General features: G+C 41.9%; 1 protein-coding gene across 1 annotated transcript in view; it reads left to right on the top strand.

The window, feature by feature from the left end:
- Positions 1–1,852: 1,852 nt before the first annotated feature.
- The window catches only part of ADAM17 (ADAM metallopeptidase domain 17), a 34,954-nt gene continuing 10,365 nt past the window's right edge, over positions 1,853–26,441 (top strand). Inside the window, exons 1-11 of the mRNA XM_009095109.4 lie at positions 1,853–2,085; positions 14,165–14,297; positions 15,793–15,926; positions 16,815–16,903; positions 18,894–19,062; positions 19,584–19,714; positions 21,349–21,438; positions 22,494–22,607; positions 23,129–23,273; positions 23,810–23,898; positions 25,771–25,923. Coding sequence (XP_009093357.4) covers positions 1,989–2,085; positions 14,165–14,297; positions 15,793–15,926; positions 16,815–16,903; positions 18,894–19,062; positions 19,584–19,714; positions 21,349–21,438; positions 22,494–22,607; positions 23,129–23,273; positions 23,810–23,898; positions 25,771–25,923 — 1,344 coding nt within the window. The 5' untranslated portion in view covers positions 1,853–1,988. The remainder of the gene's footprint in view (positions 2,086–14,164; positions 14,298–15,792; positions 15,927–16,814; positions 16,904–18,893; positions 19,063–19,583; positions 19,715–21,348; positions 21,439–22,493; positions 22,608–23,128; positions 23,274–23,809; positions 23,899–25,770; positions 25,924–26,441) is intronic.

Below are 26,441 nucleotides of genomic sequence, written 5' to 3'. Positions count from 1 at the left end.
AAGCTGAAAGCAAGGAAAGTGGCTGTTCATACATACAGTCACATTGTGGAACTCCTGATACAGGATGATATGGATGCTACAAGTTCACAAGCAGTAGGTCATAGAAATCACAGGAATCACCGGAATCACAGAAATCACAGAAAGAATAAAGTTGGAAGGGACCACAGTGGAGCATCTGGTCCAACCTCCTTGCTTAAGCAGGGCTATTTCAGAGCACATGGCACAGGATTGTATCCTGGTGGTTCTGAAATATCTCCAGTGAGGGAGACTTGACAGCTTCCCTGGAGAATCTCTTCCAGTGCTGAGTCACTCACATAGTAAAGAAATTCCTTCTCATGTTCAGCTGGCACACCCTAAGCATCAAATCAACTGAACAAATATATGGAGGAGATACAGTGAGGGCTGCTAAGCAAGAAGCAACCTGTGATTTCAGGAGTCACTAGATGCAAATTGTTGGAAGTTCAAAGCAGACCCATAGGAAGTTTCCCCAGAAGTTTCACCTCTTCCAATCCTCTCATCTTTGGGGACAAGAACTGAGAGACACACTCTTGTTTTAAGTGATGTATCTGCCTTTACGGTGCTATGAAAAAATGAAAAATGAGTCATTTTATTGATGCTTTTTAAATATTTCAGGTTAACTAATGAGCAGCACAGCTTAAGCAGGATGGGCAATGGGGACACTTTTTCTCCATTTTTGCCAAGCACATTGCTTGCAATCATCTTTGCTGGAGGCATCTGCAAAAAGGTACGGGATCCACTTAATTCTGAAGAATATTAACCAGAGCAGTACAGCACAGCTGTAATACAAGTACATTTTCTGTGCTTTTATCTCAATAAAGTGTGCTCTTTGGGAACAGCTGAGTCATGGACCCATCACTTATTATTTGTACTAAGTGCCACAATCCTCAGCTGTGCTAAGGAAACTACACAAAACCCTGTAAAGTCACCAAGTACAGTCACTCATGTGGGCTGGGGAGAACAGCAAACACAGCTGTGAGTGGCATCACTGAGCGTGCAAGGTCTCAGGGCACCAGGGTCCTGCCCAGGCAGGTCCACACCCCACACTGTCCCCAGAGAGGGGCTGCAGAACCCAGAGCCTTCTCCCTTCCCAGGAGTCTGTTCCTGCCATGGGAAGGCCGTGAGGGGGCTGGGGAGAGGCTGTCCCAAGAAAGGAAGTGCTCTCAGCAGGAAGAACAGCATTGCCAGCAGGTAGAAGGGGGTGATCCTGCCCCCCTCTACTCAGGCCACACCTGCAGTGCTGTGTCCAGTTCTGGGCTTCTCAGTGCAGGTGAGACATGGAGCTCCTGGACAGGGTCCTGCAGAGGCTACAAAGATGATGAAGGGACTGGAGCATCTCTCTCTTTATGAGGAAAAACTGAGAGAGTTGGGTCTGTTCAGCCACCAAGAGATGACTGAGACAGGACCTCATCAATGTATTTCAGTATCTCAGCGGAGGGTGTCAAGAGAATGGAGCCAGCCTCCTCTTGGTGGTGTAAAGCAACAGGAAAAGATACAACAGGCAGAAATGGACCCTCAAGAAGTTCCACCTGAACATGAGGAAAAACTTTATTGTGCGTGTGACCAAGCACTGGAACAGATTGTCCAGAGGCTGTGTTATCTCCCTCCCTGAGTATATTCAAGAACCGTCTGGATGCAATCCTGTGCCATCAGCCGAGGATGACCCTACAGGAGCAGCGAGCCTAGACCAGACGCCCCGCTGCAGTCCCTTACACGCCGCCCCACACCGCGCCTCCGTGAGGGGAGCGCCCGCCGCCTCCCGCCCTCACAGCCGAGCGGGCACCTCCCCTCAGCACCGCCCCCCAAGATGGCGTCCCTGCCCGCCCCACAATGCCCCGCGCGCAGCTGCCGTGCTTCCGGGTGCGGGCCCAGGAGGGCGGCGGGTCCGGCAACGCGGGTGGAGGGCGAGGCTGTTCTGAGCGGATGCGAACGAGCGGGCGCGCAGTGCCGGAGGAGGCCGCGCCCGGACCATGAGGCTTCGACTGTGGCTGGTCCCGGCCCTGGTGCTGCTGTGGGGGCCGGGCGGGCTGGAGGCGCTGGGGCACCCACAGCGCCCGCAGCGCTACGGTGAGGACAGGGCGCGACCACAGCAACCCCGGTGGGGGGGGGAGGAGAGGAGAGGATGAGGGAGAGACCACTGCGACAGTGCGGGGGGAGGAAGGCGCGGCACCCCCGCCTCTGCCGGGGGATAGCAATGGGCGCTGTGTGGGGCGGGACAGAGCAGCCCTTGTGCTGAGGGCATCGCTGATGGACAGTGTTTGGGGCTACTGCTCTCTGTGGGGAGACACCATTGTCTTCACACGCGAGGTCTACTGAAGAGTTTTCCTCACAGGAGGTTGCGTTCTCTTAAGGCGGGCTAATCCCAGAATAGGTCGTGTGGGACGGGACCGCAGTGGGTCATCTGGTCCGGTGTCCATGCTCCTGCAGGGTCATCCTTGATCACATTCCACGGGATTGCATCCAGGTTCGGGAATATCTCCAGTGAGGGAGGCTGCTCAGCCTCACTGGGCAAAATCGTATAAATGGCATCCCTTCATAGTTCTGTTTGGAGAGTCACTAGAGAGCCCGAAGCTATTAGAGCTGAAAGTGGCCTCTAGAAAAGCTTGACACGGAGGAGAACCGCTGCTTTATTTAACTTCTGTAAACAGTTTTGCATCATATGCTTCTGCTTAGATGCAAAACTGAACAAGTTGTAGGCTTTCGTTTGATAAGCAAAAGCTTATCACTGCAATGGCAGATGGACGCTTGCATGAGGTAGTGGCTGTGTCTTGCCCTCAAGGCCCGTGTCTTACATACTTCTTGGATCCTTGTCTTTGCTTCATTCTCCTTTTCTTTGTATGATAGTTTCTGAGCAGCAAAATTTTTGTTTCCTTTAAAAGCTTTGTCTGGCCCCACATGAAAACCCCTATTTTTAAATCAAAGGTACAAAAATGATTTTGTGGTAAGTTTTGTTGCTTTCCTTGAGCCGTGATGCTGACATTCGAATCATCAACTGAACTGTCTAAAGACAGTCTTGGAACACTGTTGCAGTGATTAATTGGCTGTACATTCATCCAGAGATAGCTGTCCTGTCTCCACTCAGTGAGGCCAGCAGGGACTGCTCCAAGTCTCCTTTCTTGGCTTAGATCTCTCAGTGCATTTCCTGACAGGTATCTGCACCTCTGCCCTCCTCTCCTATACCTGAGGTGGATGGATTTGTGGTTCTTTGCACACCTCAGCAGTTTGTGGCTGTAGGAACCTGGGAAGGATGGGGCTCAGTTGTGGATGCTCCAGGAAGTGTAATAGAAATAAAACAAGCATACTGTGTCCTTTCAGCATCAGGCAGGTCAGGGAGGTCCTGAACAGTGGCTGCACCTTGGGCTGTCAGATCTTCATGCCTTCTAAAGATTCTGTCTGCTATGAGTTTGTGCACTCTTTATCTGATGGCTTTTATCTTCTTGGCCCACTACCACTGTGCCTGGACAAAAAGCTCTTCTATTTTATGAAATACTGCATGGAGGAAAACCTCATTTCTTCTGTTTCTAAATGTTGGAAAAATTATTCATTTTCTTCACACCTGTAGTGACTTACATACCTATGCAATTCATCTCATTTGTACTACTGTTTGTTGCTTAAGTGATAAAAGATTAGTCTATATAATAATTCTTAGTATGAGGAAAGAATCATGGCTTTATTGGTTATTTTTGTCTATATATTTTGTGTTGGATTTTTAATTTATTTGAGATGGATGGTCAGGGCTGACCATATATCATTTATTTGAGATGTATGGTCAGGACACCATTTGTAATACAAAGGCAGCCTAAATTTATAATTATGAATGCTCTTGGGTTTTTTGGTTGTTTTTGTTTTTTTTTTTTGGGGGGGGGGTTGTTTTGCTTTGAGTGGTAATAATTGTACTGATATACTTTGTTGTGTAAATACAGTGAGGAATTCTTTTCCTCACATGTTATTTCACACATTCACACCTTGAATTTCATCACATTTTGTTTTGTTGTCTACTAAGCTAAATTTATAAAAGTATTTTGTAAGGGAGCTTGAAGAATCCATGTGTGCTACATTAGCTGTTACTTTTATCCACACACTACTGCCGGATACATATATATGTATAGGAGGCACTACTGTCCCAGTACCTTATTTAGCTCCAGGTCTAGTAACTTACATGTTGTTGTTACTGTTACCTGTTTGCCAGGTTGGGACACTGAATGTATTTGTTGATTAGGCCCTTAGACGGTATCTGGAGTGGAAATTGGTCTGTTCAGACCCCATGCACTACACCAGTGGCTCTTTAGTCTCATACCACAGTTAGGAATTGACCAGTTCTAATTTTGCAGTGCTTTGTAACTCTTGGGGTAATATATTCATATTCTGTTGATTTATTGGTCATTTTCTTGACCTGTTGTAAAGCCTTTTCCTGAGTTTTGAACACAGGTCTTTACATATATCCTGTCATGACAAAAAGTTCCTTTTGGGCAGCTTTTTAATCTCCTGTGCAGTGAATACTAAGGTCAGTTATTTATACTGGTCTTTAGCATCCATTCTTGGGGCTGTATTTGTAGCTTACTTGCTTTACTAGCTGTTTTGGTTATTTAGGTGTGTGGTTTCTTCTCATAAAATAAAAAAATATTTCAAGTATTAGCTTTCTGCCTTTTACAAGCCGCTTTTAAAAATACCTTTGCCTATTTTATTGTGGTTTTATGTTCATCTTTTGTTGGAGTTTTGTTGTCCTCATCTTACAGCTTGGTTTTCTAAATATCATCTTTTCCTTCTAATGATTTCAATATTACTATTTTCAAAGCTTTGTTTTTCCACAGCTTAATTTTTGGGAACTGAGATCAGATTTCTGATGAGCACTGTCTGTAAGGAAGTTTCATGAATTAACATTTTGTGATTTCTATTGAGAACTTCTCGCTTATTACTCTGAGTTCAGTTTTTCAAGGAAGAAAAAAAATATATAGTGAAAAAAAGAATTCGACAAATAATAGAATAAGTGATAAAACTATGTGGGTAATTTTTCAGCTTTTTTCAGCTGAAGTAACCTTAGGGTGTGGTGCTCCAGGAGTCTAAACTGATCTAAAATGGGACTGCCACAACCTCAGCTTTCCAATCCCTTCCCCATTCCTGTGAGCACATTCATGGAATGTGAGCTGTCTGGAAGCTAATCTCTTTTTTTGTTTGTTTTTTCCCTTGCTTTTTTTTTCTTTTTTTTTTTTTTTTTTTTAGTGGTTTGGGGTTTTTGTTTGCTTGGTTTTGGTTTATTTTCAGTAAAGGGTATAGTTTCTCTCTTTGAGATCCATTATTGTGGAGCAGCTCACAGTGTGACAGTGTGTCCAAGCACCTGGCCCATTGTTTTTGAGGGGTGGAAGTGGTTGTGTTCCAGGTGAGGGATGAAGGCAGAATGGTATCCACTTCAATTTGTCTTTAGATGTACTTTTTTTAGTAATGTTGACATCAGTGATCCATTTCTAGAGAAGTGGGACTTCACTACTCAATACAGTGACTGATACGGTAGTTTGGCCCCAGAAAAATTGATGGCAACTCTTTCAAGATTTTTCTCTTTGTTTTCATTTATCTCTGAAGATAACCTTTTATACCTTTAAAATATTTATGCTATTTGTCTTGGAGTTCAGACATATCTGAATGGTAACAGAGCTTAATGTACTTGGAAAGAATAACAGTGCAAATGTCCAGCTTGGGTGCTGAATAGGTGAATAGGTCACTGAATATATCTAAAGAACTGCCTGACTCTTTATTACAGTACAGTGTTACAAGTTGTGTGCTGCCACTAAGCAGCATTGTGTGCAAGATTACTCCCAACAGAGTCTGGATGTAAAATGTGTCTTACACAACTGTTGCACCTTTTGAGTGAGAACTTTTTGTCGCAAGCTAGGCAGAAAACTAAAATAAGATTGTTCTTCCTTTGCTGGGCTGATGATGTTCTTTAAATCACTCACTGGGGATCTTTTCCTACCCGCCAAATTGCACTAGTAAAATCTGAGGCAGGTACCCTGATTTTCACCAGTTTTTTTCTCCACACTGCAGAAATACCGCGCAGAACTCTGAACAACTGTGTGAGCTGGAGAAATGACCTGGTACAAATGATTCAGTGCAAACCTACCTGATGCACATCAGAAGACTCAGATTTAGATTTATTGAGTGAAAAAAAGCAAATGGTAGTGGTGTTGAAGAATAAACCAGGAGAGCTAAGTGATACAGAAAGCAGCAGAAATTGATTTGCAGTCACTTTTGAATTCTTCACACTTGGCGTGACAAAATGCAGGAAGTCCAAAGGCCAGGAATGTAACTTGCTGCCAGAGAATTTAGGGATTGGAAGTTTAGCTCAGTGTCAAGAATGTGCAGTGAGATCATTAGTGACAAAAATCTTAATGCAAGATTGAATTTTATCCTGCTGGACTGAAGCTTCTGTTGGAGACTAAGGCAAGACCTAGGTGAGGGTCAAATGATTCATTTCTCTACCATGATCTGCTCTTTTTGTTAGTTTCTTACCTCATTTGGATATCCTTTGAAGCAAGATTATTGTTGTAGATGGAGCTAATTTTGCTGTTTGTCCCCAAAAGCTGAAGGTTGAGTGTGTTTCTCACCATACATCACATGGTGGAGAATTCAAGGACACACAATCCCACAGCATGTGCTTCCTGCCCAAAATGTGGTGGGATTATTTCAAAATCATTGCAGGAATTGATGCAGTGTTTGGCTCTATATATACAGCAAATGCTTGATGTAGACATGGCCCTATTAAATGCAAATTACCAGTGTTATTTTTGGGTTGTGGATTAGCAATCTTTTCCGTGAAGTTATTTAATATCAAGGTTTTCAAGTACTTTTCTCAGGTGTATTTTCATTTGTTCATATGAACAGGTCAATGTTTCCATTTCCAACTAAAAACAGCGATTGAAGTAATTTCTGTGAAAAGTACTCAAGGTCAACAAAAATAAGAATGTCAGTGCTACATTAAATTCTAATTAATATGAATTACCTTTAATGGTTGCAAGAATTTTGGTAATGGGAGCCTAATCCAGTGCTCAGCATGGGTTTGGTTTTCAGTAGTGCCAATTTGTTCTGACCTTTAAGCAGACAAAAAAGTAAAATTCCTGTTTGCATTTAGGATTTGGGGTGGTTTAATTTTCTCCCCAATAAAAACTGTCAACTTCACTGCTGCTGTAGATTGCTGATAGCAGCAGTGACTCATCTCAGTTTCATGCTTCTGCCACTCTGGAATTTTTGTGTGAATGTGCAGGAGCCCCAGCATGGATTCCTGCTCTGTGGCTGGAAGGGCCGAGTGAGGAAGCCCAGCCAGTCATAATCCAACACTCTGGCACTCTGACTTTACACTCAGATGTAATTGTGCATTTAGTAGTCAGCAGAGATTTGTCTTTGGGAATAAAGGTTTATATTTAGTTTCCGTTATGATTGGGTTGATCCCCCACCCCAGTGTTTTTATAAACTGTAGGAGTCCGAGTTTGCCTGTTTGCCAGACTGATGATGGCACGTTTTTCTCTGAACCCAAGAGCTAGGTTTCTTTAGCAAAGAGCAGTTTATCCTGCTGTCCTTTTCTGTGATCTGCATGTGCAGCACATAAGCTTGCCTCTTTTGGGGATGTCCAGCAATCCTCTCAATGGTTCTAATGGTCTTCCTGATGTCTTTCATTCTTGTAGATACCTGTGATAATACTGCCCATTTTTGCACTTGTGGCCTGCATCTCTTCACAATATCCATCCCTGTCTTCCTGTGCTGCCCTGATGTGCATTATTTGTTTGGGACTTTTTTCCCACCTTGATATTTCCTTTTTTAACCTTTGTAGGCGCATGGACCAGGAAGTGGGAAGGCAAGGGGGCTCTGTTATGAAGGGAGGTACCTACAGCTGCCACCCAGTAGATGCTGATCCATAATTACTGAGGTGTTGAACAAGAACATGATATCCCTTGTTTTCCTTTCTCACATTTTTAGGTTTTAACTGAAACAGTGAATTTCTGTCCCTCAGTACCTGTGAGGTGCTTCAAATTTTGAAAGTTTGTGTGTGAATCAGTCCATAGTTGTATCCACAAGGAAAAGAAATGCAGTCAGAAGTGAAGGGGTTGGTCTCACAAGTGTAGTCTAGACAGTAATTAGTGTCTACCTAGAATCCGTTCCACTCAAACTTATTTTGTGACACAGCAGGATTTTGTGAGGTGGTATCTTTGTACAGTTGTGAGGCTTGTAGTTTTTTGATAGCCAGAGAAATGGCCTGTTTCCAGAGAACACCGTATCCCATGACTGGGCAGTTCCTCTCTGCAGGATGTATGAAAACATGTGATTTGGGGGTGAGTTGTGCTGGGGTTTTTTAAGCATCAAGTCACATGATGCTGTTCTGTTGTAAGATGGGATGGCTGTATTGCCCTCATTTCACTTTAATTATGAGGATGTTAATTCAGTAGACTTCCTTAATTTTTTATAATGTCAATGTTTGGCATGATACTGCTTTTTTTTTTTCCTTTGGAAAGTGGTCTGTTGTCATTAATAGGACAAACTGTTATTAAATCAAGTTGGTCCAACAGTGTAAGTTTTGTTCCTCACTGGTCCTTGTTTAAGACATAATTAGTGAAGGAGATAATTTGCAAGGTTGGAAGCATGTGAGGTAATGTGTAGGAGCCATTGTGGGTATTCAGCTGTATTCAAAACCACCAGAAACAGCAGCTTAATTATCTATACAGCTTCTGCTAAACAGAATTTGCACCCTTAAGGAAATATTCCCACTACCTAGAAACAGATGTTTATTTTACTGTGGGGAAAAACGTTGTAGTAGTATAAAGGTGCTGCTACATGAACAAGTTTTTCCTGAGATGAGCTAAAGGGTATTTAGTAAGCTGTTAGCTTTTCCATGATACCCATCACTGGCATGTCTGAATGTGTGATAAGGAGGGAGTAGTTGCCCAGTGTAACTGCAGGAGAAGTGCTCCGTGGAGAGGTGGACAGTAAAGCAGCAGCATCCCTGCCCTTCAGCATGAGTGCTGATTAACCCTACCCAGAGGTTTTGTCTGCTGCTGAGTGAGTGGGGGCACCTTGTTTTCTCATGTGGCTTGGCTAGTTTGGTGCTTCTGGGATCAAGTGAAAAACATGCCTTCTAAAACATTCAGCAGTGCTGAAGCGGCTGACCATTCTTACTAACAGGTTTGTCCAGAAATTTGCTCAGAGTGTAAACTTTTATCTTGTTATGGTTTATTAGAACACTGACATGTATTTGGTTCTTCCTTTGAACTTGTTTCTCATGCAAGTTCTTCTGTGGTCTTGATAAGCAAAACAGCAAGCACTCTTCAGTGGAAACAAGTAAACATGATTTATCTAAACTGTTGAAAGCATGGGCTGTTTTGTGTGGGGTAAGTGTTTCAGTTCGCTTTGTATTGTGTCTCTGGCAATGTTGCTGTACCAGATGTGCTGGAGAAAGATGTAACAGCACGTGCAAGGAGTTGTTACAGAACAGCTTTCCCACGATGAACCTTCTCAATGTGTCCTCATTGTCAACAGTCTCCTAAAAGCATCCTAAGCTGTTCAGAGAGGGTATCCACAAACATTTATGCAGGACTGCATCACCTCATGCCTGGCACAGACTGTTTGTGTGCCCAGTTGAAATATGAATATATTTGCCTTCTCCATTAGCACTCCCTTGAATGGTGCTGCAGCCAGAGGATCCAGCTGTGTTACAGCCAGTGAGTGGCTGTTACTGCAAACACAGGGGCAGCTGTTTTATGTAGGGTGATGGACACCTGCTTTAGCTCTTCTGCTTCAAACTGGAAAGACTCTGGTCTGTGTTTCCTAGTCTAAATTCGGAGACTCTGAATTATATTTCCAATTACTGTGTTTAGTTACTTCAGTTAATATATTTTAATGTACAAGAAGAGCATACAAAACTAAATAGAAACAATAAAGAATATGGAGTCCTTCTATTCAGTCACTCCTCCGCTGAATCAGAAAAATTGTTACTAGTCAACTGCTCATAAGCTTTTGATAGGTTGATTAGAAATCAGCTTGAGATCAGAACCCAGATGTAGTCGATGAGTACCACATGAAATACAGCCTGGAGCCCCTTCTTCAGTCTTGGAGATGACACTGATTTAACAGTCCCACTGCAAAATCCTTCTGAATGTGTTTACAGTGCCTTGTAGGACTGCTCATGTAGGCTTGTCATCCCATTCCAGTGCCTTTGACAGAAAAATTATTTCTGCTTTTATTCCCTTGGGATGATGGGAGAAATAGCTGCAATTATTCCAGCAAGCCCTACTGATTATCTAGTGGTCTTTTTTAAATCTTTTTTTTTTTTTTTTTTTTAATTTTGGATATTGAGTTTTAGGTAGGAACATTTTCTGTCATGGGATAATTTTGAGGAGAGTTCTAAAAAATATTAATTATATCTTCTGGGTTAAAATTTCACACTTCTAGATAAGCTTAACCTTTCCATAAATGATGCAGTGCAAAAGAATGCTTATGAAATGGCTGACTTGCCACATTTACTTGTTGCGTTCCGGACAATAGATGGGGCATGAGATCATGGGAATTTACTGTTGTACTTATGAAAGCCAAGCTGCTTGGAGAAGGCTGACATTGGTATTTGAATTGCTGGCTGAGCACTGAAAGAGAAACTTCTTCTTTTGAAATGCATGCAGTGGCCTCCAACTCAGGGAGTTAAGCTGTTCTCCCAGTGCATTTGTGAGCTCCTTGGTGCTAGAGCAGAGTTTATTAAAAGATACTTTCTGCGTTAAGTCTGGAAGTCTAGTGCCAGGAGGCTTTTAGCCCAGAAACAAGGTGAAAAAAAAAAAAAAGAGGCAAGAGTTGGTGAGTTCAGAGCTGGGGGGTAGAGGGGGATCACTGCTGTGTATTTCTTCTTGAGAGCTTTGGGATATTGTCTTTGTCACTGATGTTCCTTCCCTGTCATTCTTACAAACCCATTTTCTGTATGTTTTTAGGAGGTTTCTCTCCGGGAAAGAAGGTACAATGAGGTGAAGGCTGGTGGCAATAAATAAATATTCACCGTATCAAGATGCAATTAAGAGGTTCCCTAAAATGACAGGAATGCAGAAATCTAGGAGGGTATGGAAGGGAATGAACCGCAAAAAAATGGTTTGGGAAACCTAAGCTCAGGTCTGTTGAAGCCCATGGGAAATGACTCTTGGACCATAATGAAGATAATGGGGAAGGAATACCAGAAAGATTTTTAAACTTGAATAAAAATGTCAAGTATGTGCTTTCTATGGCTCCCATCCACAGTCTGCTGCACAGCTGGATTCTGCACAGTTCTGTGTTTTCTTTACAAAAATACTTCATCTTGTATTTTCAATAAGCCATGAACATGGATTCATTTCGCAATATGAACATTTTACAGGAAAATTTTGTTTTGAGTGTATTACCAATGTATTTGTTCCACATCTGTCTGATACCATAATTAGTCAACAGATTATGTCTGGGAGCAGTGTGTCTTAAGCCTCTACTTATGTTGTAAGTAAAATTAAAAGCAAACAAATTTAGGAAGGGTAAGAGGAAATATGAACAAGTGCACTCTTGTTTCAGGGCTACAGGAACTGGGAGTGCCGTGCGTTTCATTTGATACTTCAATAGAATCATCTTACTCATCTTCATGAACTTCTTAGGTCTTGTTCTTATTACTGTTTCTGTGTCTCTGTGAGGCATTTCCAGAAGGGTGTTTGTGTATATTAAGGTGGAGTAGGACTTGCCTACCAAATAAAAAAGCCTGATTTTTTTTTTAACAGATTTCTCAGTTCTCCTGCCATGAAACTGAGACATTTTGTCTGGCCATAGTGGCAACTGCGTCTTGCTTTTTGGCACGGGTTTCTCTTGGTTCTGGTCTGTACTTCAAAGGCAGAGGTGGAAAAGGACAGTAATGTTTTGTAGCTGGGGTTGTGCCTCTTGGGCTCAGCAAGTCCCTGAACAGCACTGCAGTGGTACCATGCCTCTTGTTTCATGCCCCATGTACCACACACTAGGTCTGTATCATAAACCAATGTTGGATATCCTGTATATCAACATTCACTTTAATTGAGGGGTCAGCTCTAGCCTGAGTGTAGTGACAGAATCTCGAGTTTGATTAAAAGAATTCAGAACTAAGCAGTTAAATGAGGGTTTTTTTCCCAGAATTGATTTCCTTGTCTGTTCCTACCCCTTCCTAGGTGGTTCTCGATGAGGACAGATTCCAGATAAAAGGCAATTATTTAGAACAGACTTTTTAACAAAAAGAGAGCTGTTTGGAGGGGGAAGTTAGGCATTTACTCACTGCGTGGCTCTAGTGAACCAGCTCTGCAGTGTATGGCAGCCTGAAAGAAAGGCCCTGCCTGACATGCAGCAGTGGGGCATGTGTGGGGAAAATCCCCACAACAGAAAACACGGTGATAGAAACTTGTGTTTGCATATAACCCGAAACACATGGTAATCATGTGAGGTGCTCTCGACCTGAGGGTTGTAAACAGAAATCAGGAAATTGCAACTGCACTGCCCTTCCTGTGTTGCTCAAGGCCCAGGGAGGGAGAAGCCTGGGAACCACTGCTCAGTGGCTTCTGCTGCCCAAGAAAGGAGCCATGTCATCTGTGCCTCACTCCGTGTGTGGGTTTGGTGCAGGGCCAGGAGGGCTGTGAGGGTCATCTTTGCTTCTGTGCCTTCCTCACTTCAGTGTACACAAGCACACCTGTGGCTGTACACTGCTGGTTAATTCTTCCCATCCACCCACCCCTTTCAAAGTGAAAAGCAAGGTGTTTCCCTTGCCCTCATCAGTGCACGCGTTCTTAAAGCTTTCCTGGGCTTTGGAGGCATGGATTTGGGGATAAATTATGGTACTGAATGTCAGGTTTAAAAAACCCATATTATTTCAAGAGCTGTGAGCGTCTAGATTTCAAGTTGGCAATCTTAGTTTGTTGCACAACAGCCGGTAAAACAGCTTGTTAGTGGTGCTGCTTACTTTAAAGGCCAATAAAACACATGAGGTGCCTTTGCTGAGTGGGGTAAGCTAGTGACCCCACTAGCTAGGGACTCTGAAAGAATGCCATCTTCCTTAACAGAAAACTTATTTGGTAGCTATCAGGTCTGGTTTAGAAGCATAGTTGGAAATGGAGGGGAAGGAAACAGGAAATTTTTTTAAAAAACGGTGTCTGGGTGAGCACTTCTGTCTCTTGTAAAGTACATCTGAATCCTCATTTAGTGCAGTGAGGAGTGAACACCTCTGGCTGAGAAGGAAAACAGCAATGTGAGAATAAGAACCTGTGGTTAAGGCTGTAAATAGCAACTGAATCTATCAGTGCTAGTAGAAGCCAGGGTGGCTCTTGGGTGTTTCTCTGGGTGGTGGGTGCACAAGAGGAGCAAGAGTGTGGATGGGTGTTTGGGTGAAGGAATGCCTTAGAAATTAGCAGGAGGCTTTATCAGCAAGAGCCAAGAACTGTTTGCAGCTATCCTGCTCTTGTTAATGGTGGAAACCTGTGCAGAGTATTGACCTGAATTTGTAATTTGGGTACTGCTCCCATAGGAATTGAGGCACTTGGTCTCCTTTCTCTGAACAAGTTTTTGTGTTCTGAGTAGGAAAAGGAGTTTTTTACATGATGGTAAGGTATTGGGAAACCAGGGTATCTCACATGAGTTGTCCTGTTAGTTAGTTCTGATTGATTGTGCTATCCAGATACCTGTTTTCTGACTACTGTTGGGCAGAAAGGCCCAATACAGTCCAGTCTGCAATTAACTTGGTTTAAGTCTCCTAGGTTAAACTATTTTCTTCCTCAGACTCACGTGGGGACTAGCAGGTGTAGAGAGTAATTCACCCCGGAGAAAAGGGGATGTTCTCCCCATGTGGTTTCTGGGGGGCAGCCAGGGAGGGCATTAGTTCTGCATTGCTGTGGCTGTAAAAATGATGAGTTGGTTGCTCAGAAGTTGTAGAAAATGTGAAGCAAATTCTGTCTTTCTCAGATTGTCTTGTCTCACTCTATTATTTCTACTTGTGTACACAAAATAGGCCATTACAGAAATGTACAGTAGTTATCCTAAAATTAGAGCAAACTGTGGTCTTGCTGTTCAGATGGGAGTCTCTGGTTTGCTCTTTTTTAATGTGTGCATTTGGAAAGAAAGTCTTTTGAAACTAAAACTTTCCTTGTTGGTCTTTCAGACACAGTTGAGTCCATGCTTTCAGACTACGACATCCTCTCCCTGTCTAGCATCCAGCAACACTCACTGAAGAAGAGAGACCTCCAGCCTGAGACACACGTAGAGAGGCTCTTAAGTTTTTCCGCCCTGCAAAGGTAATTAAATCATCAGTGATGAAATAACATTTTCCTTCAGTTTCTGATGGGTAATGTGCAGTTTCAAACCCAAAAATTGTTGTCCTGCTTTCTGTCATGACTGGCCAGTTCTTCTAGGTTAGTGATCTGCATGGTTACATGACTTCAGAGAGGCTCAGAGGGAAGGGGAAAGTAAGTGTTTTATTTCTCTGATGGCTGAAGTGACAGTAATTTTGGATTTTTTTGCTTTATTTTTAGGTTTAGTTTCATGTAGATTACTCCCACTGATAGGGTTGAATATCACTTTTACCTCATCTGCAAATGTTGTCAGTACTTCTTGACTGTCCTCTGGTTCTTAAAAATCTCAGCCTTCAGTTTGGGAATTGTGGGTGGTGTGCTGCCCAAGAGATTTACTGTTTTTATTTTCATGGAGGTTTTAAGCCTTTTCCTACTGAGTATAAATGTCCCATGAAATAAAATACTTATTTTCATCTTTTGTTTGTTTGGTTTGGTTTTGTTTTTTGGTTTTTGTTATAAGATGGGAAATAAAAGCTCAGGTGAAAGGGGGAGGAGAAGTAGAAGGGAGCAGGCATGAAGATTGCAGGGATTTTATTCTGAGAGTTAGAAAAATGCCTTGCAGGTATTTTAGTGCTGAAATTGTGAATCTGAAATGGCGGGAGCAGGGTCAGATTAACACTTGGTATTAACAAATGTAGATTCATTTTTATTTGTCTCTCATCTTGTCCTCTGTGTATTCATGTGTCTTCCTCCGTGTCATCTTCAACTGTCATGCAAATTATGCATAATTTTTGAATCTCAGAATGTTTGAAAGGGCTTTTTTTTTTTTTTGAGCTTTGAGGGGCAATTATGAAAGGTTAATGGGATCAGATGTCTTTACTATCCCTGTTTTGCACTGCCTCATGCACGTTGGCTTTAGGGTGAGGTTGCCAATGACGATTACAGAATAATTGCAGAGGAGCATGCCAAAAATCTTTGACCCAAAGCCCACATAAACCAAGAGTCTATGAGGCTTCTAGAAAAGGGATACTTCTTGGGATAGTTTTTAGTTTTTGTGACAATATATTGTAAAAAATGTAGAAAAATGTAGGGAGTTCAGATTCCTGTTTATGGTCTTCTGCCTGTATTATGTCAGAAAGTAAGAACTTCAAGATAATTTAATTTCAAATAGATGGAGAAATTTCTTGGTCTGATTATTTTTTTTCTTTTTAATAGTTACCAGTAACTGGTTTTGCTTAACTGCAAATGGAGAGGGCACATCATGGGCAAACTCTTACTGTTTTGGATTTGGGGGGTTATTTTTTAAACTTTTTTTTAATTAAACATCTGTGACTCTAAAATATTTACAGTTATCAATTACACAGTATATGTTTTTGTAGCCCGCTTATCAGAATTAATGCTTTTTAACTTCTTTTGGACCCTCAGTAAAATGGAGATTGAATGTATCTGTTATGTGTATACTTTGCTTAAAAATAAATGTAAGTAAATTCTTTTACAGGCACTTTAAATTATACTTAACTGCAACTGCTGAACACTTTTCAGAAAAATTTCAAGCATTAATTGTGGATGGTGAAGGCAAGGAAAAAGAGTATCGTGTTCAATGGCGAGACTTTTTCACCGGACATGTTGTTGGTTAGTATGAAGTAGACTCTGGGTCAATGCTGAGAAACCACAGCTTTGCTTGAGTCTCTTGGGCAGGGTAAATGGTGTATTTCCCTCATTTTCATCAGATGTGGTTAGGATGAAGAAATAAATGTAATTCTTATCCTCTTGGGTTTTCTGGTTTTGTTTTTGTGGTGTGTTTGGGGATTTTTTTAGGTTTGGTGGATGGTGGGGTGTATTGCATCAAGTTCCTAAGACAGGACTCTTGTGTTGAGTTTGGCAGGACACAAAGGTATAATTTACTTAAGCAGCAGCTTGCAAATTATTATTTTTTTTAAATGCTGATGGTAGCTTTAATTCCATCTGGAATGTAGGACTTGAATGTTCCTTGCCCCAGAACACAAAGCCAAGGTAGAGGTGATGCCGTAATGCCCAGACTGTTCAATTAAAAGACTTAAAGATAGTTCTTTGTAGATTACTTTTCTGTAAATAAAGATGCTATGCTCTGCTTTCATGCAGTGCTAATGCTTCTCCTAAGTTGTTTTGATTTCTTTGTTGCCTTTGTGATGTGGTGAGACTTCTTCACTGGAATGCAGGCTGACGCTGTGAAATTGCTGTCTGATAGTAGTTAGATGCACGTTGCTTTTGTTGGCAGAAATATTGTATCCCCCATTACTAATCCCCACAGCCATCTCAACACTTTTTGCAAAATTTTCTGTTAAGTGACTATTGGGAAGTTAAGACGTGGGGAAGTGCTGATTAATTTAGTTTTTTTCTTTAAATTGAACAGTACAGAGACTGAGGTAGGTAATTTGTCATGAAGTTTAGAAGCAATTAGAAACCCTCAACAAAAAGTGTCTGTGCAGGAGCACATACAAACAGCTGAATTAATTTAATGCTTCCATGCTTTTGTTAAAGGAGAGCATAATTCCAAGGTTGTGGCACATATTGGGGATGAAGATTTTACGGTGCGAATCAATACTGATGGAGAAGAATACAATATCGAGGTATACTTTGCTGTGGAAAACTGTATCCAGACAATCACCTTCTTTTTCTCTGGGTGTTCCTTTTCCTTGTTAGTTATGTTGACACTTCTGTAGCTCATGCTAGATTTGGTGATAGTGTTTGTTTTGGGCTGAGGAGGGAGAGAAATAAGAAACCGATTTGGCTTGCAAGTGTTGACTTTTACTAGTGCGTGACATTCTCTGACAGTTGCATGCTTTAGGCACATCAGGGAGAAGGTATATTTTAAACAGGAAGGGGTTTGAGAAACAGAAACGGGTAATGTTAGAAATTAGTGATGATCATGGCCTCTAACAAACTCTGGCAGTCTAAACAGAGTCAATGTCTGTGAAGCTTTTTAAAGCTGGCTTTGTTACATCTTGGAAGTTTTCCCATTCTTAGACCATCATTAAAAATCTGATATTTTATCTGAAAATTGGTTGTTTTTCCCTACTCCCTTGTTTTTCACCATTTTACTTGCTTGTATTATTTTGAACTCTTGGTTAAAAAAAATATTCAACAAGTATATAATTAGAGACTGTCATAATGAGATATTCAGTGCAGTATATTCCCAGACACAAGCAGTATTTGAATGGCTGAATAACAGTAATTATGGCTGAGTGTTATATGGATATTGTAATTGTCTCCAAACCCAAAGATACACAGAATTATGGGTAAACCTGAAATATCTAGTCATGTTAAAGTATAAAAATGTGATCAAAATGCCAAAATCACTGTATTTGTGTTTTAGATTGAGAACATACAGTGTCTGTTTGCTTGTGATGCAAAGCATTTTTGTGTTTGTGCTCCAGAGCAGTTGTGGGTGTGCCTTGTCTCTCTGTGCAGCCACCCCCTTTGTTCCTGGCTGGCTGTGTCTGTGCAGCTGAGGGCAGGCAGTGTGTGCAGCCTCTGCCCTGCTGCCTTGCTGGTGCTGTCCCCAGGTCAGCTTTGGCCACTGTCAGCCCTGGGTGAGATGATTGCCATGCGCAGAGGGAGCAGGCCTGAGTCTGTTCCCCAAAGGCAGCATGGACAAAGCTGCTCTGCCATTTCCTGCTTCTGTTTTCAAGGTAGTTGTGTATGGTTTGGGAAGCCTGTGGGCCTTTGTGTAAACTGCTGGTGCCCTCACACCTTGCCTTAGTGTGTGAAAACTTCAGTTTTGTGCTGCAGACATGTGGCTGCTGACATGGCACAACCTTCACATTCTGGGACCTTTTCACTTTTGTGAAGTGAAAGCACAGTGTGCTAAATGATGGCTGGCTGAAGTTGGAAGAGCCCTGCCTAAGGGCCAGAGGAGACCCAGAGCCAGGTGCACTATGCTGTAGGTGTAGGCAGTCTGTACTTGGCTCTGGCCAAAGAGCTGACCCTGTCTGTGACATATTTGGTGGTGTTGCTTTAGCTTTAATGTTCAGATAAAAATAGGACTTGTCAGTAAAGTAAAAAGATTATTTTTATGAATCTGCTATGGGAATTGGTGTCTTTCCTTCAGATTTCATGGTCTTTTTTAGTTTTGGAGAAACTTACATGCTTGTGAGTGACTTAGGTAGCTATTGAACATCGGAGAGTCCACATTCTGCTGTGTGCTTAAAGGCTCTCTGTTACCGGCCTCCTCCTGTGCTTCTGGTCAGAGCATTGGTTAGCAGTTAAAGATATCCTTCTGGCTCCATGCTCTTACAGAGGGGAGCAGAGGAACCTGAGAAGCCTCTTCAGCTTGGTCAGATTCTGAGGAGAAGAAAAATTCTCTCCTATGGCCTTTTCAGGTAGCTGCCATTACTTTGTTCTCAGACTTTTGGATTCCCATGTAGCATAAGAGAGTTGACTTCTGTTGACTTTCTTGGGGATGTCATTTTATCAGTAGATTCGTTGCTGTGGGTGAAGTGCATTTATGCATTTGTGTGTGTAGACAGAAAACTGTGGAGATACAATGGTGATACATAAAGTTTTTACTTATCTAGCCTTTGGGTTCATTTTGTTCCTAACTTCTCCTTGTGCTGTCAGCCACTGTGGAGATTTGTAGATGATGTGGAAGATGAAAGACTGCTGGTCTACAGATCTGAAGATATCAAAGATTTCTCAAGGTTGCAGTCCCCCAAAGTGTGTGGTTATTTAAAGCTGAATGAAGATGAACTGCTGCCAAAGGGACTGGAAGACAGGAAACAAAATGAAGGTGAGTGTCCATACCTTGGGAGAGCAGCAAATTAGCTCTTTCAATTCACTGTGGGCATGGAGGGGGGAAGCAGCATTCCTTGTGCCTTTTTAAACAACTTTTTACTTCTGTTAACTGTGCAGCAGGATGTGTTTGGCCTCTATGGTCACTCAAGGAATCCATCATGAGCTATGAGGGGTTTTGAGGGTTTTTGGTCCCACTTTCCTCTGTTCTTTGCTGTGTCTGGAATGGGCGGAGGAGAAGTGTTAAGGCTGTGGTGATGACCTTAAAAGCTCTATAGGTAAATCTGATGAATAACTCAGTTTCACTGCCATGCATTCTTTTCCTTACAGTAAGTTTGAGGACTGTTAGGTAGACAAAATACAAGAATAGCTATTTTAAAAAAAAGCCCCAAACTAAAACTAAACATCCCCATTCTCCTCCCAGGAGCCCACCCTCACTCAAATTCAGGCCTTGAATAAGGACAGTAGACTCAGCAGTGCTAGTAGTATTGAGTGGTTTTTTTGAAATATTTACTTTAGGAAGCACCCATCGGAAGAAAAGAACCATTCCGGAGAACTCCAAAAACACGTGCAAGATGTTGGTAGTGGCAGACCATCGTTTCTTCAAGTACATGGGCCGTGGGGAGGAGAGCACCACTATAAACTACTTGGTAAGTAACACCATACAGCTTATACTGCTTTTGTACTCATGGCTTTTACCTAGGAAAGTGCTAAATCCTGCTTTAAAAATATTCCACAATGAAGCTAATGTAGTTCAGTAGTCTTCACTTTGCTTTTAAATTTCACTTAAAAGCAAATTCCTTCCTGTCATATACTTCTGTTAGCTATGCTGTTTTCTGCCCAGGAACTTCTCTTCTCTCAGTCAGAGCTCTAGAGTCTCCGGGTTTTGAAATCCACTGCAAATGCTCTGAGCATCTTTAAAGTTCTAGCATGTTTAATGAGCAGTTAAAGCAACTCATATAGATCTTCTTTTCCAGATTCTTTCAGGATTCTCTGTCCAGAAAGATAAATTAGGAGCAGGCCCAGTAAACAACTTGTTTGGTTGTACACTTGGTGGTGTGGATTAACCCTAGCAGGCAGCTCAGCCTCAGGCAGCCACTTGCTCTCTCCTCCCAGATGGAATAGGGAGAGAATCAGAAGGGTAAAGGTGAGATAACTTGTAGGTTGAGATAGAAGCAGTTTAATAGCAAAAGCTGTTCACAGCAGCAAAGCAAAACAAGGGAATTAATTCACTGCTTCTCATCAGCAGCCAGGTGTTCAGCCATCCTCAGGGAAGCAGGGCTCCATCGTGTGTACCCATTACTGAGTGACCCAGCTGAAACACTGGGGTTGTCTATCTGACAGGTTTTTGTGAATTAAAACAAGGCCCTTCTTCCTTTCAGCAGAAGGGGAGAGTATGGGAGTTTGGGGACTGGAGGCAGAAAAAATGAAAACAGTTTTGGAGGCCTGTTGTTCATCTAAAGTCTCTTTCTGAGCTTTACTCTTTGAAATGCTAATCACTGTTCCACTTTTGCTGGCTTTTTGACCTTTCTGTCCCCAGAAATGCTTTTTACATTCTCCAGGTGAGGGGGCCTCATTTGGTGTGTTTGCAGAAGTGCTCTTATCTCAGCATCTGACATGTGCTGAGGCTGACCCCTGCTGTGTTTTCTGGGTAGATGGGTACTGTTAACAACACAGTGATTGGAAAACTAAATCATAAACTATTACTGAATGGTTCTGAATGTCACTTCTCCTTCTCAGCAAGTTTGGTGGTTTTTATTTAGTAGAAGGTGTTTTTTTAAGAGAACAGCTTGAAAAGGGAGGTATTGATTGTGAGCACTGACAAGAGACTTTCTGGAACTTTGTGCTTGAACCATAATGAGGAAAATAATAGGTTTTTGGCTGAGGGGGTCAGTTAAACTAGTTAAGGCACTATGCTGAAACAAAGCAGTGAAAACAGCTCCCTCCTCTGCCCTTCCCCTCAAAGAAATCTGGAAAGTTAGTGTTTGAACAAAGTGTTTCCCAAAATGTCTTGTTCTTAATGTTATTGCTATTCCACTACACAAACAAAAGTGATAAATGGAAAAGTTTGTGCTACTTTTTTATGATGGAAAATTTTCAAGTATATTGGATAATACTGATCCAAAACCAACAGTACTTGTATCAAGGGAGTTTGTCTTGTTACCTTTCAGGAGGTTCAATTTTAATTCAAGTTACTGTTTCTAGGTAAGTATGTATCAGTTTCTCTGCATGTCTTTTGCTCCTTGAAAGCTCACTTAGGTAACTTGTTTTCTCTTCCACACAGATTGAATTGATAGACAGAGTAGATGACATCTACCGAAACACTTCCTGGGATGATGGAACCTTCAATGGGTACGGCATACAGATAGAGCAGGTATTCACTGCACTCTGCAGAGGGCTTCCAAGTTAAAGGAACATGCTTTAAACAGCAGTGTTTCTGATTGTTTTGTCTGGGTTAGAGCTAAAATAATAAAATCCTACATTATTAACTCCAACCAGGAGCACTCTGAAATTGCATCTTGCCCGTGTTAATGAGCTGACACAATGCCTATTTTCAGTTCCTTGCAGTGTTTGAAATGTGAATTTTCAGGGAGAATTTTTCCATATTTATTCCTGATTCAAAAGTGCATTTTTCACCTGAATATTAGCAACTTTTGTTTCATTCAGACATACTCATGCATTTATTTCATATATCTCTTGCTAGTTCTTGGTTTACAAAGCCTGAGTGGGCCTCACACGCAGGTGAAAGCAATCTTGCCTGAAGAGCTTTAATGACTCCCTTAGACATCATGCTAGTGTAGAGGCTTTTATTTGGACACAGGCAATGTTGTGACTTCAGTTTCTACAGTGGTGTCTTGAAGTGCACGGAAATCTAGAAAACAGCATTAAAAACAGAAGGACTCCATCAGCTCAGTGTACTGCAAGAGCTGTGAGGGGGGACATGGAGACTAATGCTACAAGCTAGCTGCCCCTTTGCTGGGAAAAGATCTGCAGGCATAAAGAAGGAGCATTACTTGGGCAGGGAGAGGGAGGAGAACACGATGAGCTAATTCTGGATTACTGGGAAAGTGGCAGTCCTTTAACATGCATTTTGGTTAGATAGAGCTCTGAAATTCTTTGCAGTTATTTATACTGGTTGTATTTGTCTGGGGGTTTTTTTAATAGTAAAAGGCATCTCAAAGCCGAATTTTACAGTGAAAACTTCTGTAAAGTTTTCTACAGTGTAAAAGGGTTACTTACAATGTAATTACGATTTAGTTGGTGTATTTAACTAGCAGAGACTGGAAAGCTAATATTAGAATCATGCTGAGTCTGAATTTTTCTCCTTACAGATCTATTGGGATATTTAAAATTACATTGAAACTTTTTCTGTAGCTATAAAATTGACAAAAATTTTTGTTCATTGTTGTTGCCCTTTTTGACATGTAGATTATCATCCACAATGAGCCAAATCCTGTAAAACCTGGAGAAAAACATTATAATATGGCAAGAAGTTACCCAGATGATAAGAAAGATGCCTGGGATGTGAAAATGCTGCTAGAGGTAGGTTGTAACCCTTGAAAAATCATGCCCTTTAACAGAAAATTGCCCATTCATATTGCTGCTGTGTAGTAATGGGTGAAAGTCCTCTGCTCCCTCTGCATGATATGTAGATGTCACACAAAGTCAAACCAGCTGCTGTGCCCTGTAGCCCTTGGTAAAGGGCTCCCTTGCATAATTACAGAGCAGACATCAATTAGTCTTATTAATGTGGTCTGAGTCAGGCAGTCCTGATATGTCTGGCCCTGAGACTGGCTGCTTTGTGACCTTCATCAAGTTATTGTGCTTGGCTTTGTCCTCCCTGTGGAAAGGGAAAATGAATAGACAAGTTATGTAAATGAATGTGTACAGTGTACTTGGGCATTAGTTTAATTTCCTGCAGCTCTGCAGGACTGCTAAACAGCTGCTGTTTCTGACTTACCCAGATCTAGATACCTGTCTGGCACATAAAATAAATATTATTATCTATAGATGTCTAACAAGCACTGTAAGCTAACAGGGATTTGACTTTTTTTTTTTTTAAGCAATTTAGCTTTGATATTGCAGAGAAAGCAGCTCACGTGTGCCTTGCTCATCTCTTCACATACCAAGATTTTGACATGGGAACGCTTGGACTGGCTTATGTTGGCTCTCCCAGACCTAACAGCCATGGTGGCATTTGTCCTAAAGGCAAGGCTTCTTCTTCTTCTCTCCCAGCTCTGGGTTGGAAGCTTGTTTTTGTTATTCATGTTTAATTCTTCTCTCCAACTTTCATGGAGTATGTTGTGTTATTTGTACACACTCTAGGAGCTGGTTTTTTACATAGAAGGGATAGCTGGTTTTTTTGGCTGAAGCTGGAAAAAGGGGGAAGGATAAAAGTCACTAAACAAAGTTACTAAGCTATCTGGTGTGACCAGGCTGTATAGAAAAAGCCCTGTTCTAAGGGCTGCTTTGTGTGGGCACATCCTGCAGCGGTTCTGGAGTGGCAGATGCTGTTGTCTTGGAAATTTCTGCTGGTTTTACTTTTACTGCAATACATGAGCTGTTGGAGCCGAAAGATTCCCAGCTCCAAAAACTGGCAGGGTCTCACTAGTGAGCCTGTGAGAGCAATAAAGCTGTAAAACTGTTCATTTCCCCAAACAAGTATCCCTCTCTTCCCGAAAGTATCCTGTAACTCAAGAAAAAATGTTTCTCAATTTTTATTTGTTTATTTCTCACTCTTTCAGCTTATTACAGTCAAATTGTAAAGAAGGATATCTATCTGAACAGTGGCTTGACCAGCACCAAGAACTATGGGAAGACCATCCTCACAAAGGTAGAAGAGTATTCTCCTCATATGTGTGTGCTGGTGATGTGTGCAGTGGGATTGTGACAAGCTCCTGTGCTCTGTCAGAAAAGAGCTGCTGGCTTTCCACTTGAGTGAGATCTCTGAGGATAAGGATATCGATCATAAAACAAAAATCATCTTTTTTGTTGTAGCTGACAAGGGGAGACAGGACTGAATGGAATTGAAAATTGAACTCACTGTGAAACAGGAACAGAAGCTGCTAGTGTCTCATAGGAGCTGTAGTTTCCTAGATATAAACAGTCTTTTGATGTCTAAAGATGAATTTAAATGTGTTTTGTTTTAACAAAAAATCACCAAACAAACAACAAAACTCTTAGCAAAACAAACCCTCAAACAGAGCAAGCAGGCAAAGTAGGAGGTTTGGTTTGAGCCTTTTAATGAAATTCCTCCACCTGATTTTTGTGTGTCCTGAATAACTAGAGCAGAGAGCAGTGTAGTAGACAGAGCTTATTAGTGCTAATACTAAGCTTAATGTAAGTCGATGCTTCCTGGATTTTTTTCCATACTTTATGAGATAGTAAATGCACAAAGGCCTAAATATGAATGTTGTCTCACTTGTAAAGACACCATAGCAGTGCCTATGTCTGCCTCTATTAAATCTTTGAAGTTGGGCATATTTCACTTTTGCTGACTTCTGCTGGCTTCTCAGCTGTGCTTTTCTGTAGCATGATTATAATAATAGGAATTTATAATTGATGTGTGGGCTAAAACTTGGCACAGAAACTGTCAAGAAGATAGGGAAAAAAGACAGTAAAGCTTTGTGTTAGGGGGATGTTGACAGAGAGCTCTAGCAATAGCTGTTGCCATGCTATTTGCATTTGTTCAATCTCCAGACTGGAGTTCTGCCTTAGATTACAAAGGAGGTTTAGTTTTCTGTCTTCCCCGTGGCAGGCTTAGGGTTTGGGATGATGGTTCACATTGATTTCACAGGGAAAGTGCTACACGATTTCCACTTTCGTTTAAAAAACCAAAACCAAAAGAACCTCCTTAAAACTCGTCTCCAAATGAAGCACAGTGAAGCCCAGGAGGGATGCTTGGGCAGCTCTCCTGTCTCTGGCTCCCACATTGGCCATGCTTAGACATGGACTAGGGCAGCTCATGGCAGTGCTTGGTCCTTCCCGTGCCCACACAGCAGCTGCAGTGACAGTTCCTCTCTAGAACTGCCCAGTCTCCTTGTGGTTATCTTTATTTCTGTGTGAGTTTAATTTGTGGTTGTCACTTGTGAGCGTGACACCATCTGCTGGGGAAGGTGCCGTGGGAGGTGCGCAGCGAGCAGAGCCGGTTTGGGATCCTCAGCACAGGCAGGTGTGTCTCACATAAATGGTGTTGGAAATCCATCCCTGTTGGGCCACAATCGTAGGTGCCTTTCCTAGAAATCATGCTGTAGTGGAGTTTATTCAGCACTCCTAATGTCATTGTCCATTTAGAAGAAATAATTCTAATGGCAAGATATGTTAAACAAGAGATAGACTAATTGTAGTAGCTGGTGTTTGGATTGGGTTTTGTTTTAACTTTTTATGCCTTTCAGCTACATAGAACAAATTTTCATATTTAAGTATCTGCATTGCCTTGCAAACAAGTTTGAATTGGTATTCTAGGACAATATTTTGCCTTTAACAGTGATTTAATGTTAAAATCTAGTCCTTGAACTTAACTTTGAAAAGGACCACAATTTTATTTACCTTAATTTTGCCAGAAAACCAGAAAAATGTTCATAGGAAATTCCTTATCATCTTGGTGTATTTTAGTATTGCTGGCAGCCTAGAAGTAGCTGGGATTTCTGTCCTTTACTGGTCAGACTAATTTTTTCCAACACTGCTTTTATCGTGTTCAAAAAAGGAGGCTGACCTGGTTACAACACATGAACTTGGACATAACTTTGGAGCAGAGCACGATCCTGACAGTCTGCCAGAGTGTGCCCCCACTGAAGACCAGGGTGGGAAATATGTCATGTATCCTATTGCTGTCAGTGGGGATCATGAAAACAACAAGGTATGGTTGTTTAGTTTTGCATCAACACAAAAGTTTCTGCTATGGTCAGTGACCCTTTTCATGGCAAATCTATTTAGTTAATGATTCCTGTAGTTTGAAGCCACCAGAATGTAATGGATTAGCCATAAGAAAACATTTGCATGCGGTTGGGTTCTCTGCAAGATAAGCTCATCTTTGTAATCTGGGTTTCTCTGGAGTTCGTAGCATGTCAAGGTGTATTTTAATTAGTTGTTTGTAATTAGCTGTGGCCATATGCTGCTACAAGCAAGTCCCAGCAAGAGTCAAATCCAGCACCTTCAGTACCACACAGTGTTGGGGTGGTCCATAGCTGCTGTTGGAGAGGGCCTGCCAGGTGCCACAGCCGTGGTGGAAGCTTGCCCTGGCACTGTGGGGTTGGCATTGTGCCTGCTCTACAGATGAAACCCAGATGAGCAGGGGATTATTGGCCTGCGGTCTGCCCTGCCCTGTGCCTGTGCCCAGCCCGTCTGCCCAGAGGCAGTGCAATCTGTGCCTCATGT

The sequence above is a fragment of the Serinus canaria genome, chromosome 3, assembly GCF_022539315.1.
Source record: "Serinus canaria isolate serCan28SL12 chromosome 3, serCan2020, whole genome shotgun sequence".
In the NCBI taxonomy this organism is placed as follows: domain Eukaryota; kingdom Metazoa; phylum Chordata; class Aves; order Passeriformes; family Fringillidae; genus Serinus; species Serinus canaria.
Note: the sequence above shows the minus strand (reverse complement) of the source record. Positions and strands in the feature narration are given on the sequence as shown.